The sequence below is a fragment of the Coregonus lavaretus genome, assembly GCF_964263955.1.
Source record: "Coregonus lavaretus genome assembly, chromosome: 30".
Classification (NCBI taxonomy): domain Eukaryota; kingdom Metazoa; phylum Chordata; class Actinopteri; order Salmoniformes; family Salmonidae; genus Coregonus; species Coregonus lavaretus.
This window is the reverse complement of record NC_140017.1, coordinates 35,389,578-35,402,980: the sequence shown is the minus strand read 5'-3', so window position 1 is coordinate 35,402,980 and position 13,403 is coordinate 35,389,578. Positions and strand designations below refer to the sequence as shown.

At 41.3% G+C, this 13,403-nt stretch overlaps 1 protein-coding gene across 1 annotated transcript; it reads right to left on the bottom strand.

Annotated features, from left to right (window-relative positions):
* Positions 1-9,252: 9,252 nt before the first annotated feature.
* LOC311106236 (olfactory receptor 2AT4-like) lies at positions 9,253-10,227 on the bottom strand (the record flags this gene model as incomplete). The annotated part of the gene is made up of 1 exon (XM_084148534.1): positions 9,253-10,227. One exon carries the CDS (start codon positions 10,225-10,227, stop codon positions 9,253-9,255), a length of 975 nt encoding a protein of 324 aa, XP_084004660.1.
* Between the last annotated feature and the right edge of the window lie 3,176 nt (positions 10,228-13,403).

Genomic DNA, 13,403 nt, shown 5'->3' with positions numbered 1-13,403 from the left:
ATTTGACTTAACAAACGAGGATCGGATGTCGTCTACTTTCTTTTCAAAATGGTTGACGAATTCATTCACAGAGAGGGAGGAGGGGGGGGGGGGGGGGGGGGGTGGGGGAGGATTCAGCAGGAAGGAGAAAGTGGCAAAGAGCTTCCTAGGGCTAGAGGCAGATGCTTGGAATTTAGAGTGGTAGAAAGTGGCCTTAGCAGCAGAAACAGATGAAGAAAATGTAGAGATTAGGGAGTGAAAAGATGCCAGGTCCACAGGGAGTCTAGTTTTCCTCCATTTCCGCTCGGCTGCCCGGAGCCCTGTTCTGTGAGCTCACAATGAGTCATCAAGCCATGGAGCTGGAGGGGAGGACCGAGCCGGCCGGGAGGATAGGGGACATAGAGAGTCAAAGGATGCAGAAAGGGCGGAGAGGAGGGTTGAAGAGGCAGAATCAGGAGATTGGAGGGAGAAGGATTGAGAAGAGGGAAGAGATGATAGGATGGAAGAGGAGAGATTAGCGGGAGAGAGAGAGCGAAGGTTGCGACGGCGCATTACCATCTGAGTAGGGGCAGAGTGAGTAGTGTTGGAGGAGAGCGAGAGAGAAAAGGATACAAAGTAGTGATCGGAGACATGGAGGGGAGTTGCAGTGAGATTAGTAGAAGAACAGCATCTAGTAAAGATGAGGTCAAGCGTATTGCCTGCCTTGTGAGTAGGGGGGGACGGTGAGAGGGTGAGAGGGTGAGGTCAAAAGAGGACAGGAGTGGAAAGAAGGAGGCAGAGAGAAATGAGTCAAAGGTAGACGTAGGGAGGTTGAAGTCCCCCAGAACTGTGAAGGGTGAGCCATCCTCAGGAAAGGAACTTATCAAGGCGTCAAGCTCATTGATGAACTCTCCAAGGGAACCTGGAGGGCGATAAATGACAAGGATATTAAGCTTATATGGGCTAGTGACTGTGACAGCATGGAATTCAAATGAGGAGATAGACAGATGGGTCAGGGGAAAAATAGAGAATGTCCACTTGGGAGAGATGAGGATTCCTGTGCCACCACCCCGCTGACCAGATGCTCTCGGGGTATGCGAGAACACATGGTCAGACGAGGAGAGAGCAGTAGGAGTAGCAGTGTTTTCAGTGATAATCCATGTTTCCGTCAGCGCCAAGAAGTCGAGGGACTGGAGGGTAGCATAGGCCATGGGGAAAGGCAACGAACTCACAAATGAAAAGAGAATTATGGTTGTTGACTTTCATAAATCAACAATTAAGAAATGTAAGACTACTGGGACAGTGGAAAACTTCCTGGAAAAGGACCAAAGTGTATCTTGTCCCCACGCACGTGAGGAAGATGTTTCGGGAGGCAAAGAGAAGTCCAAGTGCCACAGTTGGAGAATTACAGAACTTGGTCGCATCTTCGGTTCACCAAGTCTCCATATCTTCAATTAGACGCAACCTCCATACCAATAGGCTATTTTGAAGGGTTGCCATAAAAAAAAGCCTTTATTGATAACAACCAACACATGTAAATGCCTGGAGTTCCAGCTTTGCTATTTGGATTGGAACCAGGTGCTATGGTCAGATTAGACGAAAACAGAGCTCTTAGAAGGATGCATATGTAGAGCTCGAAAGAAGGATGCATATGTAGAAAATAACCTTGTACCTACTGTAAACATGGTGGTGGATCTTTGATGTTATGGGACTGTTTTGCTTCTACTAGTCCTGGGGCCAATGTTAAGGTCAACAGCATCATGATCTTTACCAAGTACCAGGACATTTGAGCCAAAAACCTGGTTGCCTCTGCCAGGAGGCTGAAACTCGGCCGCAAGTGGATCTTCCAGCAAGACAATGACCCCAAGCACACATCAAAATCCACAAATAAATGGTTAATTGACCACAAAGTCAACATCTCTGAACTTGAATCCCATTAAAAACCTGTGGTTTGAATTGAAGAGGGCAGTCCATAAGCGTAGATCGAAGGAGATCAATGATCTGGAAAGATTCTGTAAAGAGGAAAGGTCCCCTCCCAATGTGTTCTTCAATCCCATAAAACATTATAGAAAAAGGCTAAGTACACAAAGTATGGAAAACAGGGGTGCCAATAATTTTGACACCCATATCTATTTGAGATGTATTTGTATTACTTGTTAAACAAAATATCTTTCTCTGAGCAATTGTATTAGTATAAAATACTATAATTTTCGAAAGAAATTGAGCATACAATATAGCTCAGTATATTTTTGCTAATCTTTGTCAAGGGTGACAATAATTTCGGTCATGACTGTATGTTATTTGATTATGTCTTTGGCTCCTACCATTTTAATGTTGCATTCCCTTGAGCTCCCCTCTCTCTCCAACCTTTCATTCTCTGTGAGTAGGTTTGGACAAGTTGAAGTTATTCATTAGTGTAGCCAACCTGTCACAGACAGCGCAGTGCCAGGGGATCGCTAAGGGTCAATGGGGAAGTGTACGATGTAATCCCAAGGCACAGCTTGTCTAATGATATTAGTAAAGCGTTTATAAATCCCCTGGGAAGAACAGGCAGCAGCAGGGGTTCCAGCATTAACCCACAGGGGTTCCAGCATTAATAATTTGATAGAGTAGCTAATATCCCCAGCGACTGTTCTGAGGTGTAAACAGACCAAGACAAGAAAGTGTCTATGAGCTTTCACAATCAGCTTTCATAGCCCATTCATAACCATAATGGGCTACACTAGAAAAAGGCCAACACCATGATTTGCTTACCTTATCTTTCAACATGAAACGTCAGACGCTGGTCAAATAAGGAAAGGAGGACATTCTATTAAAAAGAGAATGCAATTATTATTTTCACTTCATAGTATACAGTATAATGTTCTGTATAAAAATAAAAATAAATGTTTATTTCACCTTTATTTAACCAGGTAAGCCAGTTGAGAACAAGTTCTCATTTACAACTGCGACCTGGCCAAGATAAAGCAAAACAGTGTGATAACAACAACAACAACACAGAGTTACACATGGGATAAACAAAACATACAGTCAAAAACACAATATAAAATCAATATACAGTGTGTGCAAATATGGTAAGTTATGGAGGTAAGGCAATAAATAGGCCATAGTGCAAAATAATTACAATTTAGTATTAACACTTGAGTGATAGATGTGCAGAATATGATGTGCAAATAGAGATACTGGGGATGAGGTAGTTGGGTGGGCTAATTACAGATGGGCTGTGTACAGGTGCAGTGATCGGTAAGCTGCTCTGACAACTGATGCGGGAGATAAGAGTCTCCAGCTTCAGAGATTTTTGCAGTTCGTTCCAGTCATTGGCAGCAGAGAACTGGAAGGAATAGCGGCCAAAGGAGGTGTTGGCTTTGGGAATGACCAGTGAGATATACCTGCTAGAGCGCATACTACGGGTGGGTGTTGCTATGGTGACCATTGAGCTAAGATAAGACAGGGATTTGCCTAACAGTGATTTATAGATGACCTGGAGCCAGTGGGTTTGGCGACGAATATGTATTGAGGGCCAGCCAACGAGAGCGTACAGGTCACAATGGTGGGTAGTATATGGGGCTTGGTGACAAAGCGAAGGCTATTTTGTAAATGACATCGCCGAAGTCAAGGATCGGTAGGACAGTCAGTTTTACGAGGGCATGTTTGGCAGCATGAGTGAAGGAGGCTTTGTTTTTGCGAAATAGGAAGCAGATTCTAGATTTAACTTTGGATTGGACATGCTTAATGTGAGTCTGGAAGGAGAGTTTACGGTCTAACCAGACACCTAGGTAATTGTAGTTGTCCACATATTCTAAGTCAGACCCGCCGAGGGTAGTGATTTTAGTCGGGCGAGCGGGTGCAAGCAGCGTTCGATTGAAGAGCATGCATTTAGTTTTACTAGCATTTAAGAGCAGTTGGAGTCTACGGAAGGAGTGTTGTATGGCATTGAAGCTCGTTTGGAGGTTTGTTAACACAGTGTCCAATGAAGGGCCAGATGTATACAAAATGGTGTCGTCTGCGTAGAGGTGGATCTGAGAGTCACCAGCAGCAAGAGAGACATCATTGATATACACAGAGAATAGAGTCAGCCCGAGAATTTGCATGGGCAAGTTGCAGCGAAGGGTGCAGAGCTGGTGGCCGGGGTAGGGGTAGCCAGGTGGAAAGCATGGCCAGCCGTAGCAAAATGCTTGTTGAAATTTTCGATTAACGTAGATTTATCGGTGGTGACAGTGTTTCCTAGCCTCAGTGCAGTGGGCAGCTGGGAGGAGGTGCTCTTATTCTCCATGGACTTTACAGTGTCCCAAAACTTTTTGGAGTTAGTGCTACAGGATGCAAATTTCTGTTTGAATAAGCTAGCCTTTGCTTTCCTAACTGATTGTGTATATGGGTTCCTGACTTCCCTGAAAAGTTGCATATCGCGGGGGTTGTTCGATGCTAATGCAGTACGCCACAGGATGTTTTTGTGCTGGTCAAGGGCAGTCAAGTCTGGGGTGAACCAGGGGCTATGTCTGTTCTTAGGTCTGAATTTTTTGAATGGGGCTTGCTTATTTAAGATGGAGAGGAAAGCACTTTTAAAGAACAACCAGGCATCCTCTACTGACGGAATGAGGTCAATATCCATCCAGGATAGCCGGGCCAGGTCAATTAGAAAGGCCTACACAGTTATTTATAACATAAAAAAATATAAATCCTATTATTTGAGAATCCTTGGGCCTGGCAAAAGTGGTTGAAAGTGTGATTGCAATGAAGACACACCATTAGGCTGGGTTTCTGTACAGCACTTCGAGATATTAGCTGATGTAAGAAGGGCTATATAAAATAAAATTGATTGATTGATTGATTGATAGAAGAAATACATTACAGCTAAACAAAAACAGACAAAATGTAGCTTCGTTATTATGATATGTGTATAAAGTATGAATATAATTTGTTGAGAGAAGGCCAAAGACCATTGTTTGCACATGCATAGTGAACACATAACAGCAAAACAGGAACACACACACACACACAGTACACACACACACACACACACACACACACACACACACACACACACACACACACACACACACACACACACAGTACACACACACGCACACTCCTCACTAATCACACACAAGGGAACATAGACACTAATTACACAGTAATCCTTAAAGACTTAATTTGTTGTATGTTGTTGAAAGACAGGGGTTGCCTCTGAGAATCATATACACTACTAACAAACTTCTCTAAGTCTTACAAGAACATGACACAACACTTCAGTCACATGTACCCAATACGCAATAGCTACTTATGTTTTATATTCAGTATTTTTGATTGAAATGTGTTTTTGTTTGGATAAATCATCAGAGGAACTAGAAAATGAAGTGACTACTTTTCAACCAGTAGGCATAGATGCCTGACGTTCACAAAAGCATTAACCGCTTATGAACGGTAGACATATACCTCTCAGAGCTGTAGGTAGAGCACTGGTTATCCATAATGTGGTCCTTCGTAGCGCAGTTGGTAGGTTATGGCGCTCGTAATGCTAGGAAAGTGGGATCAATTCCCGGGACCACCCATACCTAACATATATGCACGCATGAATAAGTCGCTTTGGATAAAAGTGTCTGCTAAATGATATAAAGGTATATTTTATTTGTTTTCACATGATCAACCTAGTGTCCACGCAAAAGTCATGAAATGTGACAATGAGTGACATGAGAGTACTGACTGGATTGACTGCCTGCCCCCAGAATGACTGCATCTGGTCACTCCATTTAGTCACATGCAGAGCAATACAATTAAGCAATAAGTCCAGAGGAGGTGTGGTATATGGCCAATATACTACGGCTAAGGGCTGTTCTTATGCACGACCCAACGCGGAGTGCCTGGATACAGCCCTTAGCCGTGGTATAATGGCCATATACCTCAACCCCCCGAGGTGCCTTATTATAAACGGGTTACTAACATAATTAGACCAGTAAAAGGTATTTTTTTGTGATACCCATAGTATACGGTCTGATATACCACGGCTTTCAGCCAATCAGCATTCAGGGCTCAAACCACCCGGTTTATAAGTAAGCAATAAGGCCCGAGGGGGTGGGGTATTTAAGTGATAATGGCCTCAAAGCCGGTGTTTGGAGGATATGTTGACAATATATCCTCCAAATACCAGCTTCTACGGCATTATCACTTAATTGGGCCAACTTTTAGAATTCTGAATATTGTTTTAATTCTAGACATTCATTTACATAGCATTGTTTAAATATTTCCTGCTTATATGTAATGTTAATTAGGCGCTGACATGGCTGCCATAGAATTTTGAAGTGTCATGTAAATGCTCATAAACCTCATTCAATTCCAGGGATGGGCAACTTTGATGGGGTGGGAGCCACAAAAAATGCCACAGTGGCTTGCGGGTCTGCGTACCCACATCCATAACCACACATGCATATAGAATTGAGGGGGGGGGGGGGGATTAAGCAGGCCAGAACGAGCTGCTATCTCATTGGTGCCTATGAGAGAGCCCAACTCTCTAAATACATGGCTCTGGTCAAATATAACATGTGTAATACCCTCAGTGCCATCATATTGCAATCATTCAGAATAGTTTGGTTTAGCAACCACTGAAAGCCTAGCATTTTCTTTCTTCATTACGGACATTATCCATCCATTTTCATGTTTTGGACGTTAGGAAAATTATTATTATGTGGATGTATTCTAATCTCAGTTTAATATCAAGGATAGGGTTGGTTGTTGGGTCTCTACCCAGGAAGTTCTCAGGTGAACTAACCAGGTATAAATATCCCATGCCATCATAGAGAGGAGGATAGCCATTGGATTTCCAGATGAGCTCATCCAAAGGAATGATGTAGATGTCTTAGAGGTCCAGATATACTACTGTATCATCTCACTGTGTGCCTATACAGTACATGCAGTATCCAGATGGCGTCAGGATTGTTGATATGAAAACATTCAATGAGTAGTATATAAAACAGGATGATGATACTTTATGTACATATTACAAATTATGATTCTGTATGAAGAGATAAACACGATTCAATATCATCTATCATAGTATTATTGTCTGTTTGGTGTACACTGTTTTCTCATTGTTTTGACTGTATTTAATTCATGACCACTTTTTCTGATTTGAAAATGAAAAAAACGTAAGAGAATGAGAATTGAGCGTATGTTTAGCTTTTTTGTGTTTAAATGGTGTAATATTGATTTCTAACAGCTATTCAGTAATGCAGGACTCTTAATCACATAATAAGTGCATGTTCAGAATTCACATTGAATGACACCTATTTCTTACCTTGTACAGTGCCTTGCAAAAGTATTCATCCCCCTTGGCGTTTTTCCTATTTTGTTGCATTACAACCTGTAATTTAAATGGATTTTTATTTGGATTTCATGTAATGGACGTACACAAAATAGTCCAAATTGGTGAAGTGAAATGAAAAAAATAACTTTTTTCAAAAACTTCTAAAAAATAAATAACGAAAAAGTGGTGCTTGCAGATGTATTCACCCCCTTTGATATGAAACCCCTAAATAAGATCTGGTGCAACCAATTACCTTCAGAAGTCACATAATTAGTTAAATAAAGTCCACCTGTGTGCAATCTAAGTGTCAAATGATCTGTCACATGATCTCAATATATATACACCTGTTCTGAAATGCCCCAGAGTCTGCAACACCACTAAGCAAGAAGCACCACCAAGCAAACGGCACCATGAAGACCAAGGAGCTCTCCAAACAGGTCAGGGACAAAGTTGTGGAGAAGTAAGGATCAGGGTTGGGTTATAAAAAAATATCTGAAACTTTGAACATCCCACAGAGCGCCATTAAATGCATTATTAAAAAATTGAAAGAATATGGCACCACAACAAACCTGCCAAGAGAGGGCCGCCCACCAAAACTCACAGACCAGGCAAGGAGGGCATTAATCAGAGAGGCAGCAAAGAGACCAAAGATAACACTGAAGGAGCTGCAAAGCTCCACAGTGGAGATTGGAGTATCTGTCCATAGGACCACTTTAAGCTGTAACTCCACAGAGCTGGGCTTTACGGAAGAGTGGCCAGAAAAAAGCCATTGCTTAAAGAAAAAAATAAGCAAACACGTTTGGTGTTCGCCAAAAGCCATGTGGGAGACTCCCCAAACATATGGAAGAAGGTACTCTGTTCAGATAAGACTAAAATTAAGCTTTTTGGCCATCAAGGAAAACGCTATGTCTGGCACAAACCCAACACCTCTCATCACCCCGAGAACACCATCCCCACAGTGAAGCATGGTGGTGGCAGCATCATGTTGTGGGGGATGTTTTTCATCGGCAGGGACTGGGAAACTGGTCAGAATAGAAAGAATGATGGATGGCGCTAAATACAGGGAAATTCTTGAGGGAAATCTGTTTCAGTCTTCCAGAGATTTGAGACTGGGACGGAGGTTCACCTTCCAGCAGGACAATGACCCTCAGCATACTGCTAAAGCAACAATCGAGTGGTTTAAGGGGAAACATTTAAGTGTCTTGGAATGGCCTAGTCAAAGCCTAGACCTCAATCCAATTGGGAATCTGTGGTATGACTTAAAGATTGCTGTACACCAGCGGAACCCATCCAACTTGAAGGAGCTGGAGCAGTTTTGCCTTGAAGAATGGGCAAAAATCCCAGTGGCTAGATGTGCCAAGCTTATAGAGACATACCCAAAGAGACTTGCAGCTGTAAATGCTGCAAAAGATGGCTCTACAAAGTATTGACTATGGGGGGATGAATAGTTATGCACGCTCAAGTTTTCTGTATTTTTTGTCTTATTTCTTGTTTGTTTCACACAAAAAAATTATTTTGCATCTTCAAAGTGGTAGGCATGTTGTGTAAATCAAATGAAACAAACCCCCCAAAAATCCATTTTATTTCCAGGTTGTAAGGCAACAAAATAGGAAAAATGCCAAGGGGGGTGAATACTTTCGCAAGCCACTGTATATTTTGTATCGCTGGATTATTTTCCCTGTGTGCCTTGTTGGTTCCAGTGCGCCTGTTTTGCACACTGGACTGTTTTGACGCTTTACTGCGTAACTCTGTTTTCCGGAATAAATCCTGTTATTCTGTGAGTTACCCTCCTGCGCCTGACTCCTTCAACTCACCCATCACAACATGCTACATCTGTGTCAATCTAACAAGGTGTTCGCTGCTCTTACACAGAGTTAGGGCCTTATATGTCAATTTAGGATTTGAAGTCAGGATATGATACTCAGTTAATATTGTTGTCGGGACAAGTATTTCTAAACATAATAACAAAACTCAATTTCTGATTAAAAATAATTTAATCATTGGCTTACAGCAAAGACATTCTCTTGTTTTGGAGCAGTTGACTTCTTGAATCTTTTCATTAAGCTTTGTTTTACATCTTTTGTCTTGAAACAGTATATCAGTGGATTGATCATAGGAGGGAGCAGGCTATACAACATGATAATAACAATACGTAAATCAGTGCTGAGTCTAATGCCGATATTGCTAGACAGATAAATAAAACACCTGGGGAGATAATACAGGGCAATGATGATCAGCTGACAACTGCAGGTAGAAAGGGTTTTGAGGCGGCCTTGGGTGCTCGCAATCTTAAGAACTGCCACAATAATAGAGCAATATGAGAATATAATAAAAGCAAGGGGTCCCAGTAATGTCACCATTGCTACAACAAAAGCAGGAAAACTATAAAGGGCCCTGTCAGTGCATGCAAGCGTTGTTATAGCGATATGATCACAGTAGCACTGCATGATTTTGTTTGAATCACAGTAAGGAAGAGGATAGGCCCTTATTACCATCATCAATGGTCCGGCTTTTGCAACAATCCACGCAGTGGCACTGAGAATATGAATAGTGGTGTTTTGGATAATCATTGGATATCTGAGCGGAAAACAGATTGAAACATATCGGTCTAAAGCCATTATAAATAGAATGTATGAATTTACAGTACCAAAATAGTGCACTAAGTACATCTGAACAAAACAACCTGTGAATGAAATGTCTCCTGCTTCAAACCAATACCTGGCAATAATCTTTGGTAATGTGGTGGTGCTAAAGAGAACATCAGAAACAACTAGATTTAAAATAATAAAATACATGGGTTTGTGGAGATCCCGGTCTGTTGCCAACAATACAAGAATAACAACATTTCCTATTAAAGTGCAAAAATATACCAAGAATAATACAGTTGATGCAAGGCCGTAGAACTCTGGCTGAAGTCCAGGGAACCCAACGATGACAAACTCTGTCACAAAGCTGTGATTCCCCGCTGACATGATGATGGGCTCTTAGACAACCTGTGGAAATTATGGATTAATGAATTATTGAGTCCTTCGTTGCAATACAACTGAAAACATTGTGTTTCATTTTGAAAATGAGTTACACTGATGACCTAAAACGTGATGTTGTATGAAGTTGTAACACATTTTATTTTACCTAGTTTTGTCAACTCAATTTGATTTTACTTAGCTTACGTTACCAGGCTGCCTTTCATCTTTAAATTACAGTATGTCAACTCAGGAAATCAAGTTGAGTTAACAAAACTAGGTAAAAACTAGGTAGCACAATGGTTGTATTATATTATAAGTTCATACAACTTCATACATTTTATATCAACTGAGTATATTCCTTAAAGAATACCTGGAATACTATAACAGTAACCCCCCATAAAAAAATTAATAATAATAATAATAATACTTTTTTAAAAATCATTTTATGTTGAATGGACCAATTTGTAAGTCGCTCTGGATAAGAGAGTCTGCTAAATGACTTAAATGTAAAATCTTTTTCTTGTTGACACTAAACTTTTTACAGGGAAAAGTAGTAGGACGTCAATGCAATATGTATCATTATAGGTTAATGTACATATATCTTCTAGCGTACCGGTATGTTTTAACATCACATTATCTTATTGATATTAAAAGTGATATAAAAGTATTGATCACATTATACACAGAGTATACAAAACATGCCCTTTCCATGACGTAGACTGACCAGGTGAATCCAGGTGAAAGCTATGATCCCTTATTAATGTCACTTGTTAAATCCACTTCAATCAGTGTATATGAAGGGGAGGAGACAGGTTAAAGAAGGATGTTCAAGCCTTGAGACAATTGAGACTGGATTGTGTATGCGTGCCATTCAGAGGGTGAATGGGCAAGACAAACGATTTAAGTGCCTTTGAGCGGGGTATGGTAGTAGGTGCCAGGCGCACCGGTTTGTGTCAACAACTGCAACGGTGCTAGGATTTTCACGCTCAACAGTTTTCTGTGAGTATCAAGAATGGTCCACCACCCAAAGGACATCCAACTTGACACAATTGTGGGAAGCATTGGAGTCAAGAAGGGCCAGCATCCCTGTGGAACGCTTTCGACACCTTGTAGAGAATTGAGGCTGCTCTGAGGGCAAAAGGGGGTGAAACTCAATATTAGGAAGGTGTTGCTAATGTTTGGTATACTCAGTGTATGTCCCACTACATATTACTGTCAAGATATGAAGACATTCAAAGAATAATACAAAAATAATCAATGACTGTTATTCAGCAATCTATTTTCGCCCAATGTGTGGAATGTCAATACAAAAGCTGCACCTCACAATAAGCCTTTCAATGGAGTCTTGTATCATGAACTGAAGTTATCCAATGTTATCATCTGAAGATTAGAGAACATATTCCATCTCATTCATATGAAAAATATATTCAGAAAAACACATTAAGAAGATGCATAAAGTGAGCTATCAAGACATGCCATGTAACTCCAGATCTGCAGAGTAGTAAATCAGGGCTTACCAAAGTCTGATGTCTGACATGGACACAGCAGTGTACAATTTATAATAAATGTTGATACCCGTGTGATATAATTATGCACCTGACCTTACTCCCTAAGGAAGTTATCCTCAAAGTGTTTGAGTTTTTTCTCTTGTTCTTTGTCATGTATTTATTTAAATCATGATGTAATGATGAGATCAGATGAGACCAAAATGGAGCTCTTTGGCATCAACTCAACTCGCCGTGTTTGGAGGAGGAGGAATGCTGCCTATGACCCAAGAACACCATCCCCACCGTCAAACATGGAGATGGAAATATTATGCTTTGGGAGTGTTTTTCTGCTAAGGGGACAGGACAACTTCACCGCATCAAAGGGACGATGGACGGGGCCATGTACCGTCCAATCTTGGGGGAGATCCTCCTTCCCTCAGCCAGGGCATTGAAAATGGGTCGTGGATGGATATTCCAGCATGACAATGACCCAAAACACACGGCCAAGGCAACAAAGGAGTGGCTCAAGAAGAAGCACATTAAGGTCCTGGAGTGGCCTAGCCAGTCTCCAGATCTTAATCCCATAGAAAATCTGTGTAGGGAGCTGAAGGTTCGAGTTGCCAAACGTCAGCCTCGAAACCTTAATTACTTGGAGAAGATCTGCAAAGAGGAGTGGGACAAAATCCCTCCTGAGATGTGTGCAAACCTTGTGGCCAACAACAAGAAACGTCTGACCTCTGTGATTGCCAACAAGGGTTTTGCCATCAAGTACTAAGTCATGTTTTGCAGAGGGGTCAAATACTTATTTCCCTCATTAAAATGGAAATCAGTTTATAACATTTTTGACATGTGTTTTTCTCGATTTTTTTGTTGTTATTCTGTCTCTCACTGTTCAAATAAACCTACCATTAAAATTAAAGACTGATAATTTCTTTGTCAGTGGGCAAACGTACAAAATCAGCAGGGGATCAAATACTTTTTTCCCTCACTGTATTTAGATTGTAGGTAGGTAGTTTATTTAGGTAGTTATTTTAGGTTTCCGTAGGCAATTATTGTAGGAAAGTATTGTTTACGTATTGTTTAAGTATTGTTACGGCGGAGCCCGACGAAGCACGAGGCTAGCTAGCTAGCGGGTAGCTACTGGTAACGTTTATTGGTTATTATCTGTTTAGTGCAATGGTGGAGAGTGGTTTCCAATGTTGATGTGCTAGCTAATGTGCTAGCTAGCTAGCCAACGTTAAATTTTTTTGCTGCGTTATGAAAGGAACTTGACACGGACATGAATGATCTGTTTTGTGTGTTAACACACTCTTGGTATGCTAGCTAGCTAGCGGGTAGCTACTGGTAACGTTTATTGGTAATTATCTGTTTAGTGCAACGGTGGAGAGTTGTTTCCAATGTTAATGTGCTAGCTAACCAACGCTTAATTTTTTGCTGCGTTACGAAAGAAACTAGACACGGACATGAATTATCTGTTTAGTGTGTTAACACACTCTTGGTGGTTTGTTGTAACCAAGTATTGGTGCTAAACTGTGTGTTATTGGATGCTAGCATGCTAGTTAGCTATGGCGTCATAGCTAGGCATCGTGGGCTGTTGTGGTTAGTTACTGTGGGTTGGCATTGTTGTTCGGCGGTGCCGGGGGTAGCACGAAGCTAGCTAGCTAGCCGTTCTTCAAACAAGGTCAACACAGTGGC